Here is a 21925-nt window from a genome sequence, read left to right as displayed (position 1 = left end):
ATGAATTCACAGGTCATGTTTATCTACAGTGCTTCTCCGAAATTCTTTTTGTTGTCTTTTCTAAATAGCTTGTATAATAGCTACTGTGGCACAATCATGCTATAGCATATTTTATAAGCAGGACTAGATTTCCTTCTAATGCAAACTTGTGCCCCTTTGTCAGAATCAAAGGCTACAAGCTTTGCATGCTAATTGGCTCTGCCAAATAATTTAGCTTCCATCCACTGGTTGTTTTTTTTTTTTTCAGCACAACAAACTCTAAATGTGATGGCAATTTTAAGCATATTTTTCTTAAAACACCAATATATTGATAGAGTAATAGAAACCCTGAATTTCCTATTGGTGTGATCCACTGTTGGTTTACGTAATTCGTCAGCTTTAATCTACTGTTGTCTTAAGTATTGCTGCATTTATTTTTTTCCCTGTTGCATAAAATAATCAGACTAATATGACTTGTGTTGCTTTAGCAACACCATGGGTCCAGTCCAAAGGCTGTTAAAGTCAAAGGTACTCCTCATTGACTTAGTGAGCTTTGGATAAAGTTCATTGTTTTCATGCTCTTTCCATCAATGCAGTATCAGACAACTGAAATAACTGTTCCAAATATCAGTGTCTTTTGATACTTTGCGTTTCTGTTCTGAGAAAATATCCAAGCAAATATGAGTGTAACCAAAGTAAATTCTCTCCTTCTGAATACAGAATGACTATTTAACTAGCTTTAATATTTTGATACCCAGTACAAATTTTCCCCCGCTGTCCCTTTCTTTTGCATACAGGTGGTGGCTTAAGAAGGTTAGACTGTCTGTTAGGGTTGGAAGGCAAAAAAAAAAAAAAAGGAGTTAAATAGTCTGGTTGAAAATACCTCTGCTTTATTAGAAGGTTCTGGAGGACTTTTGTGTTTTGTTTTGCATGTTGACAGTGTTTGTAGGTTTGCCTGTAACCTCAGTGCTGAAACTGAGTCCTAATCTGTTTTCAGTTTTAGTGTTGTCTGATCCACACTTCCCTCTTCCTCATTCCCACAGTTCTCATAGTTTATACATTCTTAAGCTGGCTGTCTAGGTTGCAGTGCTCTGCTTGCAAGTCTAATGGCAGGTTTGTTTTGTGTGTATTTCTGCCTTGGGAACCATGGCAGTAGATTCAAGAAGTATTTCTAAACATCAGTGTTGTAACCCAACACATTTTTTAATTTCATGGGTTCACAGTGGGCATACCAAAGCAAGAAATTCTCTTAGATGCATATTTTCTATTGTCTACCTTTTGTCTTTTTCTTGAAAGTTTCAATAAGTTAATTTCAATCTACTTATCTCTTTATGTGAAACAGGGCAAACAATTGAGCAGTTTATGCTGTCTGCTCTCCTCCTCTTTCTTTGTGTCCCTACGAGAGCCATCTTTTAAACAAATGTTCATGCCTCAGTCTTTCCTTAGGATCAGGGTTTGCTTCTGGGTTACAGCTTCTTTGGGTTTCTGAGATCAGGGAAGAAAAAATTTTGCTCCAAACCAACTTGTTCAGATACCATAAACATTTCAGTGGCCTTAGAGCAGATCTCAACAGAGTTTTCCTTTCGTTTAGGCATACTGCAGGCATCCAGATATTTCACACCATTATTGTACTTTCGTTTGGTGAAAAGCAGATGCTTCTTGTATTTATGTGGCCCACTGTTTTAAAATATTGTACTGCCAGCTGCTGAGGTACATAAAGTATACACTTGAACTCATAAAAATGCCACAAAATCATTAACAGCATCATATGGAGAAAAAGATATTGTGAGCTTATTTTGCTTGAGCCAGCATAGCAGAATGGGCAGTTTAGATGTTTACAGAAATGTGTACCTCACGTGACAGAAACAAAAAGAGATCAGGATAGAAGTCCATGCAAATCTAAATCTTCATTTGTTTTGTTCTGCTTTAGCGTGTGGCCGTGGGTTCTACAAATCCTCCTCACAAGACCTGCAGTGCTCCCGCTGCCCTACTCACAGCTTCTCTGACAAGGAAGGATCCTCCAGATGCGACTGTGAAGATAGCTATTATAGAGCACCTTCTGATCCGCCATATGTCGCATGCACAAGTGAGTGAGTCATGAATTTAATAGTAAAGGACGTTGCTTAACCAACCAGGTGCAGCCACTTGCAGCGAGTAGTTTTGTCTGGCTTTTTGTGTGTTTGAAAAGTACATTTGCAATGGTAAAAGAAATTGAAAGGCAGAGGGAAAAAGGGTTGACAGCGAATACAGAATCAGCATAAATATAATTTTCAAGTTTGCTTGATACGGCATTGGAAAACATTGCGTATTGCATAAGTGCATAACTCACTGTAGTAGATACAGTACAGGCCCAGTTCTCCCTAAATTGTTGTAGGCAAATATGCATTATGTGATATAATACCAAAATTAGTAATGTAAAAAATGAAAAGTAACCTCTGTGGAGCTGCACTTTGATTGAACGGTAATTGGATTTGACTTAACCTTCTAACTGCAAATAGATTGGCCTGCACAGATTGGTGGTTCAAACAGTGGAGTCTCCTAAGTCTGAAACATCACTAAAAATCTGTAAATCATATCAGAGCTTATAGTAAAAGAATAGATGCATTTAGTAGAGATGAACAAATCCCATATTTGGAAAACCTGTGAAAGAGAACTTTTAAGGTATATTAACCATTCTTTTTAATTACACGGAAGAGAAACAGCTAAAATCAGTTGCAGTAAATATACAGACAATTGTTATTCTGATGTCTTAATGGAAAATAAATAAAGCTCTTACCAAATGAGTTCAAGAAAGCTTTTATGCAGCCTGTACTAAAAATAATGAAATGTTTATGTGAAGAAAAATGCTTCAACTGTTTTCTGTCTCAGTAATTAAAATGCTACCTGTGTGTCCCACTGTGGTTTTGTGTAATTACCCTGGACTTCTTTGTGTTTTATGTAGGACCTCCATCTGCACCACAGAATCTAATTTTCAATATCAACCAGACTACTGTGAGTTTGGAGTGGAGTCCTCCTGCTGACAACGGGGGAAGAAGTGATGTGACCTACCGCATTTTGTGCAAGAGGTGCAGCTGGGAGCAGGGCGAGTGCGTTCCCTGTGGGAGTAACATTGGATATATGCCCCAGCAAACTGGATTAGTAGATAACTATGTCACTGTCATGGACCTGCTAGCTCATGCTAACTACACGTTTGAAGTTGAAGCTGTGAATGGGGTTTCTGACTTGAGTCGTTCCCAGAGGCTTTTTGCAGCTGTCAGTATTACTACCGGCCAAGCAGGTAAGTTTTCATCACTTATGAATCTCAACACTCTGAGACTGAGAGAAATTTGGAACATGCAAACTATAGATGCAATAAATCAGGAACATGTTTGGTGTGTTCTGGCTCATTAATCTTTTCACCTTGCCAGCTATTTAATTTGAGGTTATACTATTTCAGGATAACCTGACCTGTTTCTTGGCCTCAGGATTGCTTTCAGAAAGCATTCACAAAAGACTTAAAGAAGATGCGCAGCTTTGCTATTAAATAGAATTTCCTAACCTAGGAACTTTTTTTGCTGTTGTTGTTCTTACTTCATTATAGTTAATTCCCTAGTATTTGAAGGTAAAAAAAATAGATGTGACAGTTCTATGTAGACTTCTTTTTCAAATTTTTTAAACACGTGTGGGAGTCCTAGGTCACTGGAAGATGGTTTGGATTTCTGATAGTGTTTTCAGTGTTGATGTTTTCCCTCAGGACAATATTTCTGATTTATCTTATATTTCCAGATATTTGATTATGAGATGCAATGAGAATGTGATGATTATTCTTTGTTTCTTCTATTTATCATAATCTGACAGGTGAAATGTCAGGGGAAATAAAATCAAACCAGCATATCACCCCAGGGAAAAAAAAGGGCTTTAGTTGTCTGCAGCTGAAGGAAAAAAAAAAGAATTCTCAGATTTAGGTTACTGAACTGGTGAGTTGCTTGTTGATAAAATTGCAGGCAATGGTGTGCTGTGGTCTTAAAGACAGGGTAATAAAGCTAACCTTTTGTAATTTGGATAATCTTAAACTGAATATTATTTGCAAGATCTGGCTTTTGAAGCAATGCTGTAAAATCATAAAGTCAAATAAGTATAAACTCTGTAACTGATGTGATGCTTCCTGTAACAACAGATGACTAGTATTTTAAAAGATACTTTATACTTATATCTTGGAGGAAATTTCAGTGACTGTGAATCATGCTTGCTTTTTTTTTTTTTTTCTTTTTTTTTTTTTTAAGTGCAGTAGAAATGATCCCCTTAAAGTAATGTTTTGAACTAAGAACAAACTCACCAAATAGGTTAAACGAACAAACAGGAAAAACTGTAGTTATTTTGTACTTTAAAGATAGTCATCTGGAAAAAAAAAAAAAAAAAAGGACAAGAAATTTAGTTCAAAACGTTTCTTCCCTCCCCCCAAGTTTAGGACAGTTGATATGATTGTTAAAGTTAGGCTGCAGTATTTATGGGATATCTAATCTCTCTATAGTGCTCTCATGGATTCCAAATGCGCATTTAATATTATTTTGGAGCCATCTCTGTGGCTGAAAGGATTGGTCTCTGTGTTCGTTCAGTTCTTGAAGTTTATGATGAGATTTTCAGCTCAGAAAACTTACCCTGAAACTATTTTTGCACCTCAGATGATATTACTTTGGCACCTTGATTTTTCATCTTCAGAATAATTCTCCAAACATGCACAGGTGGACAGTGTTCTGCTCTCTATAGATGGCTGTACAGAACGATCACATGAAGAAGAGGATTTGGACTTTTTCCTATTTAGTGGAATCAAATTGGCTTTACTTTATGTGCTTTGATGGTTCAGTGGCACACAGGGTAAAGGAAGAAACAGTGCAATTTTTAGTGGCTAGTATCACATCTTAGGAAGATGAAAAAGCCTTAATCAGAAGTTTGTTGTGTTTCCCCCAAGATAAAACATTATAGTCCATTATTTGTGTTGTCATAATCATGGATTTACAGGTCTTTTATTAGGCCAGAAGATAAAATATGGTTATCCTGTGCTATCTTATAAGTAACACAAGCTATGTGATTTTATGAAATGATCCTCACATCAAGCCCAGAGATGTTAGTGAAACTATAGCTTGCTCTGTAGTTTCTATAGCTCTAATATAACTATATTACAGACAAATCTAGACTGTATTAAAGATTTAAATTAATCAAAAAATCTTCAACCTCATAGACAAGCTTTGTAAAACCATGAAGCAGGAGATCTGATTCTGTTCCTTCCCTCCTCTCCAGTTTACTGTGGGATTATGCACAGACCAGCGTTTCCCAGGATTTGACACTGCTTAGAGAAAGGGTACAACTGAAGCTTTGCCTGTTTAGCACTTCTGAATGTAAAGATTTAAAGGATTCCAATTTGGCATCTAAAAGGAATATACGTAGGGGACAGATCTGGGGTAAAAAAAAAAAAAAAAAAAAGGCTTTAAGCTCTTTGTTGCAGTTTTCTCTGTAAAATGAAGGTAACCTTCACTTTTCCTTACCAAACTCTTCAAGATTTTTTGATTAGAAATGCCACATAAATGCAGCTCTTTTTTTTTTTTTTTCACAGAATTACAAAATTTGCGTTAAAGAATACAGACGTTCAGAAAAAAATGCATTTAGCAAAAGGAAAGACCTCTTCTACTTTATTTTTGCAACAGCATGTTTTGGATCCTAATACTGATTTCTTTGGTTTCTCAAGGAGGAAAATATTTTAGGTGGAACAGATTGATGACTATAATTGAACAGAAAGAGACTGGTTGCTCAAAGGAGACTGTTATGCTTCTGTGTTTCTCTTTTATTTTACCACGGAGAGAAAGAAAATGTTGGATTTATTTATAGCCAAGTAAACTAGGATTCATGCAGCTCTCATTTGTTCCTATGTGACTGTTCTATACTTCTGGCAAAACTGACTTTTTCTATGCCCATATTGCTTTTTATGTGTGTAAATGTGTCTAACTAAACCTTCTTCACATGTTATTATGCTAACACAATAGGTGGCTATATATAATTACTGGGTTCACCAGTTGCACAGAGGATTGCAATGAGGTTTTCCCTTTGTAGTTTTGGTTTAATTGAATTGCTCCTTTGTGGCTGTAGTCACAAAATTCAAATCATTGTGTAATGATAACAGGAAATTATTGATAAAAGAATGGGGTTATAGAATATATTCAGTGTTTCTTCACCCACATGTAACAAGCTTCTGATGAGACAAAGAGATCATGCCACATAAAAGAGCCAGGTGGTAGATAAAAAACTATTTATATTTGTAGAAATAACAATAAAATGACTGCAAGTGGGTACATTACACATCACTTATATATATATATACACGTGTGACACATTGCTATTCATTCCTTGTTTTAAAAATACTGTGTGACTAGGCTATCAGTTGTCATATGGCATATTTTTAAGCCTCAGCCAAGAACCATGAGGCTTTTGGTTTTCCTTTGTTTTCTTTTTTTTGACAAGATGAAGTACACTAAGTGCCCCAGGAGTAAACCATCTTGTTTCATATCTTGCCTATCCAGCATCATGTAAAGAATACAGGATGTCATCCCAGTACTACAGGCTGATCTATGAGAACCTCTGCATCCTTGTAGAATTCAGATTTGAATGGGACTAAGCTCTCATTACAATAAACAAATGTACTAAAGAGCCGCACTTGGTGAACAGCCAACAAGCACTGCCTATGCAAGCTTATTGAATGGGTTTTTACCAAAGATAAAACTAACCACTTCCCTAGTAAGATATTCCCCTTTCAGTTGTACTGGTCATTCCTTTTGATCCATCAAATTCCTTCCCAAGTTTTACTTTTTTTCCATACAACACCCAGAAGATGAATGGAAATTGGGTAGCTTTCACTGCTGATGAATATTTGTTGTATTTCAGCATTCATGCATTTTCATTTTACAAAATATGCTTCAATAACAATTCTATAATTTTTCTGTTGACATTTTTGCAAAGATAGTATGTTTTTAAAACTGTGTTTCAGCATCCTTTCCTCTAGAACCTTACCTGAATGAACAATGGACTTACCTCTGGTAAAGGGTTATATACACCCAACCTACCCTTGCCTTGATAAAGCTTAGGATATTTTAAGTGAATACCAAAATTTATCAGGGTTTGAGAAAATTTAAGATTGTGTCCTGAGCCAGTTTAAATTGCCTTTATAGTCATTGAAAAGAAAAAATCATATCCAAGGGGACACTCATCTTGCCTTATTACCATAAGTAAGACAAACAGAAGTTAAAATGTGATGCCAATAACTGTCCCTAAATGTACTCATTGCTCTTGTGCAGGGAGCACTTGCTAATGCTTGCTGCTTCTTCACAGCAAGAGAAAGGTGCCCCATAGCACTCTTAGGTCATGCTGTGCCTTCAGATGCACTTAATGCTGACAACTTCAAGTGGTTAAAAAACCCTGATTCAATTCCCTAATCAAGGCTTACTCTTGAAAAACATTCTTTTTTAGTAACAATTTCCTTTGTATATGTTGATTTGCTGCTATTCCATTTTTACATCTTAGAGTTCAATTTTAAGACCTTTTTCCTACAAAAAAAAGCAGATCCCAAATTTCACAGTTAAAAAAAAAAATAAAGGAAGCCGAATTCTTCAAATTGGCATTATCCCAGCAACTTGAACTGTAAAAACCATTACATGCTTTAAATCATGACTACTAGCAGCAGCACCGTTGATTTACATGACAAGAAGAAATGGCTGAATGCATAAATGCAAATCTGTGGGATGGGTTCTGCCTTTCTTAGGTAATTCTGCAGTCTTTCTAAATGAGGGGGACACTTCACATTCTCTCATGTTACATTCTCCTTTCATTCTTGCTGCTTAAAATTTTTCTTTTCTCCGTTTCTTTACACTTTTTTCCCCAGCTCTCAATTATCCCTACTCATTTTTTAAAGTCTCTTCTTTCATATCCTCTACTACTCACCATCTATTTGTTTCCTGTTCCCTGTCAGTCTCACTTAAGCCTGACTTTTCTTCAGCAATGAACTGTCCCCCAGCAGAGGCAGCAATCAAGAAGATTGATGCCTGCGGCTTTCCCAGTCACTATGACCTCAGTGTTCTAGTCTATTCTCACTTCCCTCCTTTCCCCAGGCCATTTTGGTTTCTTCCCATACTGCCACCAAGTTGTTTTAATCTACCTTCATCTGCATCTTCCATCCAATGTTCACTTCTGGTGCTACATGACAGCTTATTACAAATAGCTTCAGTGTTCAACTTAACGTTTCTTCAATGTTTTCCCATTTCAGTGGACCTCCTTTAGCTATAGGTTTCCTTGGCTATTTCCTGCTAATGACTTTACTTTTCAAGCTATGCTTCATCTCCAAAAGTCCGACTGTAGATCAGTTTTCACACATTGATACGACTACATCATCAATACTTTTTTTTTTTTGAAAGCAATGCCTCATGTAAAAAGAATTCAGATTATAAAAATAATGTTTTCTTTTTACCAAATGTGTTCCACCTGTTGAGCTGGGGGGAATTTTTTTACAGAAGGTCACTTTCCAAATGTAATATTCACTAAATGCTTCCATTAAACTGAGGTTTTTAGAAACATATATGCGATGATGACGGTATTTTGGGTTATTTTTACTTATTTTTTTAATGGGAGCTATATGAATATCTGTGCTTATTCTTAATAATATTTAAGATATATTTTAATATTTTAATTTTTTTTCCTAGACCAGTAGGCAGCGAGGATATCTGTGTAAATATTCTGCACTCCATGGTCATCAACTAAAAAGGGAAAAATGAGAGTAGAAATTAGTTGCATGTGATAGTTACTATTCTACTTTTTTAGATGTCTTTTCAGTTCATTAAAAGAATGGATTGGGTTATTTCTGTGGCGTTAAGACTGCCTATTGATCTGCAATCACATTACCCTGAACTAATATCACAGAATTTTTTACAGGAGGTGATAACTGAGTTTATACCTGAATAAAACTGATGGATAAAAACTTGATAAGAATTTTAGTCTCTGTATAGCAAATACCATCAGATCAGGGAAAGCAGTTTGTTCGTTCAGTGATTGTATCAGGTCATATTTAATATTGTGACATCCACAAGGTTACAGAGATACTACAGAATTGCAAGGCTGGGGCATTATTATTAGGTTATTAAATGTCAGATTTTTCTTCAGGAGTTTCAAAAAGAAGGAAACATCTGTCTAGGATATAATATGGCATGGTATGGCACATATATTTGAGAGTTCCAATGACATTTTATATACATACACAGAACATGTATATTCACAAAAGATTTGGAATGACAAGCAGTGTGTTTTATAAGAAAATGTATCACAGAGTAGCTAATTAATATTAATTCCCTTTTTTTTCCTATTATTTAGTTCTAATTTGTTCCAATATTTTTCACTGAAAGATAAGAGAGATAAAAAGCAAGCAGATGCTAACTGTGTTGCTTAGGGTCTGATCCTGCACCGCTGAAGTCAGTGGAAGCTTTGTCATTGACTTCAATAGGAGCAGGATTTGAACCTCATGCTCTATCAGAACACACAGGAACAAAAGCAATGGGCTCTCTGTCATCCTGAAAGGAAATTTTAACTTCATATCACATTTTGAGTCTGACTATGTCAGGGCTTTGCACATCAGTTTGTGGCTGAATGTAATTTGGATTTTTTTGTACAGCATACTAAAAATATGTTGTTGGGGTTTTTTTGTTGGTGTTTGTTGTTTGTTTTATTTTTTTGTTTTTTTGTTTTTTTTCTTAAATGGATATCAGAACTCTTGCCTGTCCAGCTGTATCATAAAAGCTTTTTTGGAAGAGAGATAATTTTTGCTAAGAAACTCTTTTTTTTTCCCTATGAGGACTATGCGAGTTTTACAATAGTTAGAAGTGAAAAGAATGGGAAGCTACACTCTAGTGTAACTACACAAAGATAAAGCAAAGCTTCAGCTTCACAGAAACAGAGCTCCAAATTAGAAATGGTCTGATTAAGCTATGTATGTTGAATGTTTGGTGGCAACCTGCTCAGAGAAGCATGACAGCCGCAGGGCTATTGACTTTCCTGTGCACTGAGCTATTGAAAAAGCAGGTTATGTCACCATGGTCTAATGTACACTACTCAAGAATAATTTCACCAGCTGCACAATAAAAAACTATATACTTGAGGAAGAAAATGAGAACCATAAAGTACAATGTAGCCACAGAAAAGAGGGATTACTTTACTGATGTTGCACTAAAGGCTAGGAGTCCCTTTTCTCTTTCAAAAACATGGACCAGCTATCTCCTCAATATTTATGAGTTAAACCAATTATGTTCATAAAAACAGTGGTGAAAAATTAATCCTAATCTGAAAAAGCAAGTATATGTTTTAACATCACACTGTCTATGACCAGTCTCTGAAAGATCTGTGAAATTAAAGAGCTCTACTCGTGACACCTGCTGGGTAGGTTTTTAAACCCTCATAAATATGCCTGGCTTCTTTTTTCACTTCATCCATAGTTATATTTTTTTCTCATGGGCACAGGTTCTTTTCAATAGAGTAAAAACTCTTTGCACTTTATTATATATTATATAATAATATTATATATATATAATAATATAATATAATAATATATTATATTATATAATAATATATTATATATATTGTTATATATATATATTATTTTGGGAACTTCAATGCGTAGTTCTGTTATGACCCAGCTAGTGTCAAAGACTTTCAAGATAGCTGCACTAAAAAGACAAAAAAAAAAATCACTTGATGTATTTATACTTGGTGATACACATTCTAGAGCAGCTAATTAACTTATGTGCAAAGAGTATCCACAGATAACCAAAGAGGTCCACAGACCTTTGATTTTCAGAGCAGAACAACATCTCCAGATCTTCCTTTTACTGCTTCCTGTGAACTGTAGTATGGCAACTGGATGCAGGATATAAATAGGTGCAGGACATCATCAGTAGGAACTCTGAACTCAGTGTTGTTTGTTTGTTTCAGACCTTTTGAAGAATTCAAGTGCCATTGTTATTAGAACAAACAAAAGCCTTTAAGTGCTCAGGTGCTTTTTCAGTGAGAAATGAACATCACTGTTGAAAGGCACTATGCAAGTGCGTAAGTGCTACCAAATGTGAAATCCTAATTAAGGTTAAATGTAGTGAATTACAAAAGTCTGAGACTGTAACATCTATATAGTGAAGCATTTGATGACAGCAAGGCATGGAGCCAACCTTCTGAAATATTAGACTCCTGTGGAAATCTTTAGAAGAGAGAAGGTAGCTTGTATAGTGAGAGCTAAAAAAGTCTCTTCATTAAGCTTAAATGTTGCCATGTAGAATTGTCCAGCAATGTAATGCAGTGTATTTCCCTTTTTTTATATGTATTCTCTTTAGAAACAGAGCCAGAGATTGTGCTGCTTCTCTTTTGGAGCACATCATATTTTATTCAGTTACTTATTTTATATTTGTTGTGTGTGCCAATAAGCCTCCTTTTTTAGAAGGAAAAACAGATTTGGCTAAATGGGCCCTCAGTGGAAAAATACAAGTCTTCCTATTCTGGCTCATGGCCTTCTGGCAGTATTAATGACCCAAGAACAAATGTTTCACCTCTTTCAGGAAAGGGTGAAGATAGTCAAATTCTGTGAAGAGCTGGATATGATCTTTCTGATTCCAGTGGAAAAATAAGAAGGGGAGACATCTCCCTTATTAGAGCATTGCTGACTTACCCGCTATGACAACCCATGGGTGTCAGCAGATTTTTCAGGTACTGGAATAGTCTCAGCAATTAATAGCCTGGACAATTTTTGCCAACTTTGACACATTGCTGCCCTATGTAATTTCTTCTGCTTTGTATGTGATAGAACCAGCGCTGAATCCATAGGGCATATTCATAACAGAACAGTTTTATCTACTACTCTTCAGTATATATATTGTTTTGTACAGTTAAGCATTTCTGTAGTCTTCCCCTGTAACAGTCAAAATACCTAATTGCTTCTATTTCTAGAGAGAACTCCCAGGGCAATTTACTGAGGAAGCCATGGTTGAAGGCTGTGAATTGACGACAATAAAAGTGTTATCCCAAGTTCAATAGTTAATGTTAAGATAGGAGATGCTGATTATCTTTTTCTTTGCTTCGTTAGTGATGAATGGAAGCAAATTTGATGCAGACAGCAATCTGGTGGAATGATGCAGAGCTATCTATGAAAACATCTGTACTAATCCACCAATGCTGTAAATTATAGCTACAAGCAAACGACATTGATCCAAGAGGATCATTAACAGCTTTAACCAACTGATCCAAGTAATAGGGTAAATGAGAGAACATTATCAAGATCTGATTTTTACAGCTGTCAACTACAATTGCTAAAACATGGTTGCCACTTCCTCTCAACTTCAACCATTTTATGACTTAAATTTAGTATATCCTATTGTGGTCAGACAACAAGGATCAATTAAGTGGTAAAATAAGCAGGAAAAAATTGCCCAGTGATCATGCACTCCATTTACCAGGAGGTCAGTCACAAAGGGAGAGATAATTGCTGCAAGCCAGCAAAATTAATCGGGGATGAGCCAGAAAGGATGATGTATGTTCTGTGACAAAGTACGTGACAGAGATGTACGTATAAACCTGTAGCTACTTGCCTTGTTGAGGACACAAGGACGAGAGAAGGAGACATGTGAAAAACAATTAGCATGGCTTCAGAGTGAGCAATTCTTAATTATCCATAACATGTCGACATCAGATAATTAGTGTCCCAATTTTTAACAATATTTGGTCATTAACTACAGTAGAATAAGAAAGATCAAGAACAGAGCCATTTGTCTGAGCTAAGTGTTATATAATGGTGTCTACATGTGAACATAATACAACTAAATCATGCTCATGGTAATGACACAGAAATCTTCTTATTGAGGGACCAATATAAATGTCCTAAATTCGAGCTTATAACAAGCTGCTTTTTATATTTCCATAAGGTCGTTTCTTTGTATTGGCAGCCTGCAAAATAAATAAGACTTTAGTGATAGCTGTAGTTTTAAACTCCCTGACTTGCTGTTTTTCATTTGTACATTTAAATTTTCACAGCAAGTGTTGTAAGTTGTATGATTTACACCATTTTAATATTAATGCTAATTAAGAAAAGGTAATTTCTAGCTCAGTTTTCTAAACATCAAAGATTCTGTGAGCATGCTAAATCCATATCTCTTTGGAAAATTTTCCTTCACCTCCTTTATCCTCTGTCAACAGTTTTTGACCGTTTTTAACTATGTTTAATAGAGAGATAGAAATCTTAAGATCTTACCTGTAGTCAGTGGATCGATAAAGACCTCATTCCCTACTGAATGAGGTAAATCATGTGTGAGAGACAAGAGAATCAACATGTGCAGAAACACAGAAAATCTTAAGAAAAAATAGTTGCAGAACTGCTCGAATTTTTCCAGTGTTAATACAAGAAATATTAGAAGTGCAGAATGGGATGTTTCATATCTTACTTCCATCTTGTTTCTGCTATATAAGAAAAAGAGAGGGAGAGACAGATACACGTGTTTACATTCACACACACACCTAGATGTACCTCAGTTTCCTTTTAATCACTCTTTCCTCTGTAATACTGTTAATGTATTTTTCAGAATTTTTAAGACAGATTTCACTTCCTCTTAAGTAAGTTTAAGATTAGGGATGAGGTTCTGTCACTGTTATTCTTAGCTTTTCTTTAATGACCCTTCCTAAACTCTTACCTGCGTTTCAACAGCTTGTACAAAATTTTCCATTGAATCTGGTGTTTTCTTTCGTATGTGTGCATTTGCAGCATCAGACCCTTCAGTTTCTGTATCTGCTATCTCATGTCTGCTGATGGATCTATTTGCCATCTCTCCTTTTGACCTTTTCTGTCTGTCTGTTGCCTAAACATTTCTTTTTTTATTTTTCAGAGAATACCATTTCCTAATGCATCAAGGAGAGCTCATATTTTCTATAGCACCCAAGCTATATCAGGCAGTAGTGGCTGAGTCAGCAGAGCAGATTCAAAGCTAGTAAACTCTGATGCTTATGTAGAGAAACACCATTTATTTTGCTAAAGAGTCTATTTAAGTTCATACAGCCTCTAATCATGGCTGTGAAATGAGGAATTGGATGCTGATCCAGTACAGTAATGATGTGTCTCTGTGGACCTCCTGTGGAATTATTCCAAATATTCCCTTGTGTAGCTGAGATCAAAATTTCACCCTTAGTTCTAATTTTTTGTATTGCAGCTTAACTGATAATGAAGAGGGAAAAGTGTCATTGCACTTTACATTGTGTAGAGTTAATCACATGAAGTATTTTAGGGCTAAACGTTCTGCTCTTTGATGTTGGCATTAAACATTAGCGTTTTAATCTTTGGTGGATATTTACATTGTTGTAGTCAGTGGAGATTGATAGGTTTCTTTAGGGAGTGATTTGGAACAGGAGCCAAGTTTAGGAATTGTGCATCGACTCGTCCTTAATTACAGAGGAAGCGTTAGATTACCTTCCCTATTTAGCCACCTAAATTAACTGGCAAAAGTTGATGGCTTGAATGCCCTCTTCCTCCTGCTCTCCACATACACCAATGTTAATTTCTGCCACAGCGTTAACATTAAATATTGACATGATTTTATTTATTTTCAAGAAAACACTGAGCAAGCAAACAAATTTTAAAATAGTTTGTCTGTTGGATATTAAAACTCTAAAAAATAATTTGCTTGTCTTATTAGTAATTCATGTTATTAAGACTCTTTGATGCTGTTTATGAGGGACTGAATTAACCAAGGTGCTTAGTGAGGATATTCATACACAGGTGTGTCCTAAAAATAGAGGTATTTCACTTGATTGCAGTTCATAGCTTTAATGTTAAAAATGTTTTAAAAATATAAAATACTTGTTATGTGATTTATTTGTATTGTAATGCTAGGTAGGAATCCCCATTAGGAGGGCAGCAGGTGCCTTACAGCTTATTTTGCCTACAGTAATGCAGTGATGGCCACCCGTCAGTGTTACAACCTTCCACGTAAAAAAATGAATTTGATCAGCCATGCAGTGGCACAGAACAATTACAGTCAGATAATCTTCAATGAGCAATAAGTAGAGAAAGTGAACTCCATCACCAAGCTCTTAGGAGCTGTTTCTCAATGTTCTCCCTAGCCGGTACCCCAGGCTCTCCGAATATTGTCACATTCACAGTTCTTTGGAGGGAAAATTCTGTACGCCAGAGAGACCACCTTTCAGACCTGTACTGAGGTGGTGGTGGTGATCTCTCAGGCAGACATGTCCCATCCCATTTAGCAATCTATAGATCTAAATTGATAGCTCAAACTCCACTGAGATACCAGCAGAAAGGCTGTGGGACTCTTAAAGAAATTAATGGGTGTTCCCTGTTTGCCAAAGCTAAGCCTGCTCAAAAGAGATCAGGATTCATCTGCTGTTCCTGGCATGTCAGGGCTCATGCTCGCAGTTATAAACTTATAGAAATAAGTTAACTTATTTTTCGCTCAAAACAGTGTTCCCATGTTGAGATTGCCAGAATTCTGTCAACTAGCTAAGCATGCTAACAGACTTAACAGTATGGACAAGTATGTGTTCATACACCATTCTCAACTCTAGTACCATTTACTTTACTAGATTAAGTTTACCTAGTCTCCTGAGGTAAATTTATAGATCAGGAGGTCTATAAAATTTGACTTCTTGCAAAATACTGTAATGGGCTAATCTCAAAGTGATAAACCTATTCATAAAATCAGCACAGCTCCTTTTCTGGGGGAAATTCCACAGCTGCCAACTACAGTGAGATTGGTAAACTGGTACCATGCCTCTCTTGGTCACGTGGTCATACATTATGTGAATGTAGAATGCTCCTGGGAACAATTATAGCTTGTTTCATAAATTCTGTTTTGAAAAAGGATTATGCTTTCCATTGGACCCACAGAAAGTGCTTCAGTTTGTAGTTCCTACTTTAACGTTTGCATTATGTTTCAGTAATGACTTAAATTTTCCTTTCCTCTATTCACTATCAAACGTATGGAAGGCAAAAATATTCAGAGAATGTATAAAATAGTTTTGAAGCTGTTGATAAAACACACAGAACTGTTGTTTCAAAATGTAGGAAGACCTCAAGTATATCTTTGATAGAAGATATTAAGTAAAGAATGTTTTTTAGACATTCTCTTACCTATTTATGCTGTGATTCAGAGTGAGTGGTAAGTTTCTCTTTAACTCTCATAGGTATCTAAGCCATTTAAAATGACTACTAAGGACAAATAGGGTGGCACAAAATTGCTTTCCATTGAACTACCTCTGAACAGTCAGTATTATTCAGTATCATAACCTAGAGAGCTAGCACACATTAAAATTAAAAAAAAGGTGTAAGGAGAAGGTGGTAATTATTGAAATTTTTTCATACATTGATCCTTTTTCATATATTCTAATAGTCTCAGATTTTGCATATAATATAAGGTTATTTAGAAATTTTCTGTAAAAGCTTGGGATTTGGAAAATGTTTATCCATGTAAATGCTCCATTTTCTTCAAATACAGAAGGAATATTTAGGAATTTGCATAAACTAGCTGTAAAAAATTACTTGATCCTGTGGTTTTGGGGTTTTTCCTGTGTTCAGAAGTGCATGTAGTGCAATGTTTTGAACTGCACTGGTGCATCTCAGGGGGAGTTTTGGTGTAAAAGGAGTGGATTTTGACCCATGGAGCTGTAGAAAGTAAAAGTCAGTGATCTCCATTAGACTGTATATCCCGCTGGGTAGTATCGGTTGCCCTTTTGTTATTGTAAGCTCTTTCTCTTACTTTTACTGTTTAAATAAATATATTGAAGCCAAAGAGTTAATGACAAATTCAGGAAGTCTTGACTTAACGGTGATGAAGTGAGATGCGTTTTGTGCCATTCAATGTACACAATTTATAGCCCCGTTTGATTACCGCGGCATGTCCTCCGCCTGTAAGGATTGCACCCGGGGGACCAGTCAACTTATTAATTCATCACTTGCTGCCTTTCATGGTGCAATAGCCATTTATGGTGTACAAGCAGAGAGATCCTGGAATCTGAAGGCTGCCAGCCGACTGGTTCCACTCTAGCTGCCCCTTTGTGTGCAGGCACAATGCTGGTAGCTTTTCCCTGGGCTCCTCTTTCTCTGAGGCCACCTTACCCTCCTTTTGTCCTACAATAGGAGCATGGTTACAGGGACTTCCAGGGAGGACTGGCCCTCCACAAGTTAACCTGTAGCTTTTTTAAGTGCCTTTTGATTTATCTGTCACCTGATCCATCAGCAATGAATAATTTTCATGGAAGGTGCACTTTAATTACCTTCCCATTTGACTAGCATTATCATGCCCTATCTAGGTAATTAATCTCACAAAGTATCCAATTTCAGTCTTTATTGCTGGCAGGCAGGCCTTCTGAATTATATGTGCTTGAATGGGCATTGGGTCTGTTGTTAAACCAAATAGGCCATGAAACAAATTTTGGGTCCTTTCTTTTTTTCTGTCCTTTTTTTTTTTTTTTTTTTTTTCCCTTAGCTTAATGGGTTCGTACAGATGTGGTCTAGTTGCTTTTGTTGACATAGTTGAGATTTGCATAACGTAAAGCAGGAAAGGGCAATGCTAGAAAATGATTGCTGATAAAAAAAAAAAAATTAAAAGCACAGATCATAAAAGTCAATCAGTCTCTGAAGAAATAGTTACCAGGTTGTGAAACTAGGTACCAAAAATAATAATTTTTTTTGCTCTTGAATAATGTATAACACTTGCAGTATGAGCTCTGTATGCCAAAGTTACTTTGTAGAACTGGTGCATTCCCAGGATAAATTAGAAGTCCCCCTCCCAATATCAGATTAAGGATTTCAAATTGCGTTCAGATTTGTGTTTCATTGCTCTGTGGGTAAAAGATAGACCTTTAAAAAATGTACTATTGAAGCAGAAGATTAAATAATACGGTCATAAATTTGTAGGTGAGGTTATTCTTTTTTTTGTATGTCTGTCTCATTAAAAAAGGGTGAAGAACTAAGGTATTTGGAAAACTGAAAAAAATTGCCTCAGTGGTTAAAAATTAATAATTGCATGGTGCAAATCTTTAGTTTGGTTGCTTACAGTTTAGATACAGTGAGTATTTTGGAAATTACTTTCTAATTTTTCTGAAACTGTTTTTTTTCCTTCTCTGTTTCCTCTCAGTTTCTTTCCCATTCCCTAACAGGAAAAAAAAAAAAAAAAAAAGATTTCATTTTTTTCAAATGTTTTGACAGAAAAAAGCTTCAGATGCAGCTGAGAATTCCTTGAAAATTTTCACAAGTCCATTTCCTGGAAATAAATTTACTCACTATATCACGGAAACTGATAAAGTAGTATGTGAGTTCTAAGTTTCATGTTTTAAGTACAGAACTGAATTGATGGGTTGGAAAAAATAAATAGTGGGATTAATAAAATATGGGGATTTGTGAGGGAAATTATGAAATCTTAAAATTGTAAGATTTTTTTTTTGTTATTTTTTTTAAGTTATCCAAAGCAATCTTTATGATGCTTATAACTAAAAGCTCTTGAAAGAAGCAGACACTTTTACAAAGGCACAATTGAATCTGTAACACAGTTTTTTTATAACAGGACTTCTTAAATATAATAATTTTATTATGTGACAGGTTATTTTCTTATTTAATGGAGGTACATTTTTTTTTTTTTAATCAAAAGTTCTCATTACATGGGAAAAACTTGTATAATTGTGGTGCATGCTTAGAATTATTTTAAGGAAAAAAATCTGAAAATATTTAAGTGAATGTAAAGTGGAGACCACTGTGTTTAACCATGTAACTCTCGCTTCCACCACTTTGAACTTCAGAGCATTGGAACAATAAACAGCATGGAGATTGATACTGGAATGCAGAATCTTTCACCTTTAGGTCACCATTTCAAATTCAGTAAACCAGTGACCAAAAATTGTTACCATATGAAAGTTGTTTGTGAGCTGTGTGGAATTTAAATTATGATCTCAGTTAATTTTCTTCTTCATAAACTTCATCATAAGCAAGGCTTTTGGCAGTCACTCAAAAGAGACGGTAAGATTAAAGGAGAATGACCCAGTAAACTTTTCACTCCTGGTCATGATCCTTTCAGGTGAACATAGTGACTGGAGACTTTTTGGTTGCTGATGTGCATTGTACTTATTCTTTGGATAAAGACAAAACTTTAGTTGGTTTTTTCTTTAAATAGCATATTTTAATTAACTTGTGTCTTCACAGGCAGATACTGACCCAGTGTTTTAGACTACCAGTCTCATGGGTGCTCCTGTAGCTTGAATTACATTCAAACCTAAACCATTCGTTGAATATAAAGAGAAAACAATTGACTGCCTTTTCTTTTTAAGCAGCTTCACAAAATGATAAACAGAGCTCTCCAGTGTGCCAGGAAAGAACATATTTTGGTAGTTACCAAATGGCTCCTGCCTTATACTCATATATTGCGAGTATAGTAGCTCTTTTCAGTCACAGGAATATAAAAAGCCTTGAAAAAAACCTTTAAAGGACTTGAATAAAGTATGGTCATTTGCAGAGCATGAAGGATCTTTTCCAGCTGCCAAGCTGCTGCGCTTTAGCTTTGCTGCTGACTTCCAAGGGATATGTAATATTTGGTCTGAAAGTGTATGTGTTCCCAGGTTTCACAGCTGTTGTTGAGACGAGATACAGGGTGCTTAATTAAGCTCTCTCAAAGTATGTTGCTTTAACAGCTTTCTTCAGAATGGTGATAGAGCAAAAGCCATGCACAAAATAGCCATTTTGAAAGGTCATTTAAGGTACTGTACAACAGCTCTTGTCTGTTAAGAGGAGAATGGTCTACTGGTTCAGGCAGTGGACTGCGGCTCTTGAGATCCATGATAAATTACATAGTCATTCCCATAGGCATCTTGTGTTACTTGGGATAAATGACTTAATCTCTCCATGACACTGTTCTTCACCAGAAGAATAAGGATAATAGAACTTCTTTGCATCAAAGAAGCATTGTGAGGAAAAATCCATTAATGGCTGTGAGGCGTTCAGATACTATTTTGCTAGTGGCTTTATAAATACAAAGATAGGTTAAAGTTATCTATCTTCCATAATTTGTTTTTTATGGGGTTTTATCCTTTTCTTGTTAAAATGTAAAATAGAATTAAGCTCTTGTTTTCATGTAAATCTAGAGGTATTGGTGTTCTTTTCCAGTAATGGTGAAATTCTTTTTGGGTGGAATTCTTCTAAACCACCTAAACAGACTTATTCATCCCTCTAGATCTAAATCCTTCTACATTTTAAACAGAGATTTTAAACAGGACTAGTCCAGTGTGTCACCAGCTTTTTGAGAAATCTTACATCTCCTGCAGCTCTGCTGGATGGGCTGGGTAGCTGCCAGTGCTGCATATGAAAGAAAGAAATCTCACCAGGAATCTTGAAGCTTTCAGACAGATAGGGCAGGTAGCAAACCCTTAAGGATATTTTATTAATACATTACCTTATTAAAAAAAAAAAAAAGTCCTGAGATGGTGAGCTTTCTGAAATAGTTTGTTCTTTCTGGAATTTCAGTTTTAATAACTAATAATTGTGGCTTTTATTGGTAACCTTACCCTTGTGAATCTTTATGCAGTATCTAGGAAAGTCTTCCATTGGATAAAACTAGGAGTTTAATACTGCAGTTTTTAAACTGTAACACTGATGCATTCCTTGATTCCCTAATTGCACCTGGGAAGATCTGGGCATGGTTGCAGTTAATAAGCTGTTCACCCAGTACTCTAAAATAACAAGATTGGTCACATTAAACTGCATTTTCATGCCTAATATTTTTTCTCACTCCACTACTCCAAATGGGAGGAATAATTTTATGGAGACAGCACCGTTGCTTTTGTGTCTTTCATGTGGAAAGATCTTTGGTTTGTTTTATATTGGAAGTATCATAAAGCTTAGGTGTCACCTTTCTGCCACATTGCAACATCGTTAAAGCTCAAGAGTTTATTCAGACATATGGTCATAAGCTTCTGTTCCAATGGCTGCAGGGCAGGTGATTTTAAATCTGATTTTCTCTAAGGTGACACAAAAGTAGGTGTAAAGAACAGCAGGGGATACTAAACTTTGGAGATTAATTTTGTTATTTTGGGGGTTTTTTGAAATATAGATAACGTCATGCAGTCAGCAAATCCAAGCCACTAATGTTAGGAGGTAATCACAGAGTAAATTTTAGGTGCAAACACAGAGGACAATTTCCCATATCTCCAGCTGAGGATGAGCAAAGTCAGAAGCATCAAGCCTTGGCCTCCTGGTTCCTCCATCAACACTTTCTTAAAGCCACCATTCTTCCTCACACATTTGCTGTGTGAAGCTGTGATTGCTTTGGCACCTTCTGTTGACTTAGCCATAAGGGGAAGAAGGAAACTCAGATGCTCAGCTGAAGCTTTGGGACTTCTGCTTATTTGAGTCCTGTGATGAGAGGACTCCCACCCAGTGGTATATTCCCCTCTTCTGGCCTTGCACAAATATTTTTTTTTCTTAACAATCGACTAAATGATGTTTCTCACTAGGGGGAACAGGGATCTTCTGAAAGCAGTTTCTTTATTAATCTTGATTTTAAAAACTTGGGGTAAAAGACTGAAGGGGAGGTAAAGTGCATACTGCTGAAGTAAAAATCAACTAACAAACCATTTTTAAAGCATCCTCTAGATTCTTTTTGAGGTAATGTTTTGCATGTGAACAATTGGTTAATAACATTTATGATATAGCCGGCTTTGTAGTGGTACAACCCCAAATATATGAAGGGTAGATAAATCTCTTTAACGCCTTGTCTACATTTCAGGGTGTTGTAGACAACTTAGCACTGTCCTGTCACGGTGGGAATAAGCTGTCCTTGCACATATCTGTTTTAACCTGAAATTCCACGTGTTTTTCTAGTCCTCTTTTCTTTCCCTTCTTTCTTATGTCAGTGAC

The 21925-nt window shown here is 36.0% G+C and overlaps 1 protein-coding gene across 14 annotated transcripts in view; it reads left to right on the top strand.

Moving 5' to 3' along the window:
- Positions 1 to 21925, top strand: part of EPHA7 (EPH receptor A7) — a 166153-nt gene that overhangs the window by 52287 nt on the left and 91941 nt on the right. For all 14 annotated transcript variants that reach the window (XM_086876559.1, XM_086876555.1, XM_086876554.1 and 11 more), the window contains 2 exons: positions 1910 to 2065; positions 2921 to 3256. In XM_086876559.1, the coding sequence (XP_086732685.1) occupies positions 1910 to 2065; positions 2921 to 3256 (492 nt within the window). The remainder of the gene's footprint in view (positions 1 to 1909; positions 2066 to 2920; positions 3257 to 21925) is intronic.

Source organism: Cyanistes caeruleus, chromosome 2, assembly GCF_971803275.1.
Source record: "Cyanistes caeruleus chromosome 2, bCyaCae1.hap1.1, whole genome shotgun sequence".
NCBI classification, from domain to species: domain Eukaryota; kingdom Metazoa; phylum Chordata; class Aves; order Passeriformes; family Paridae; genus Cyanistes; species Cyanistes caeruleus.
This window is presented reverse-complemented; position numbering and strand designations above follow the sequence as displayed.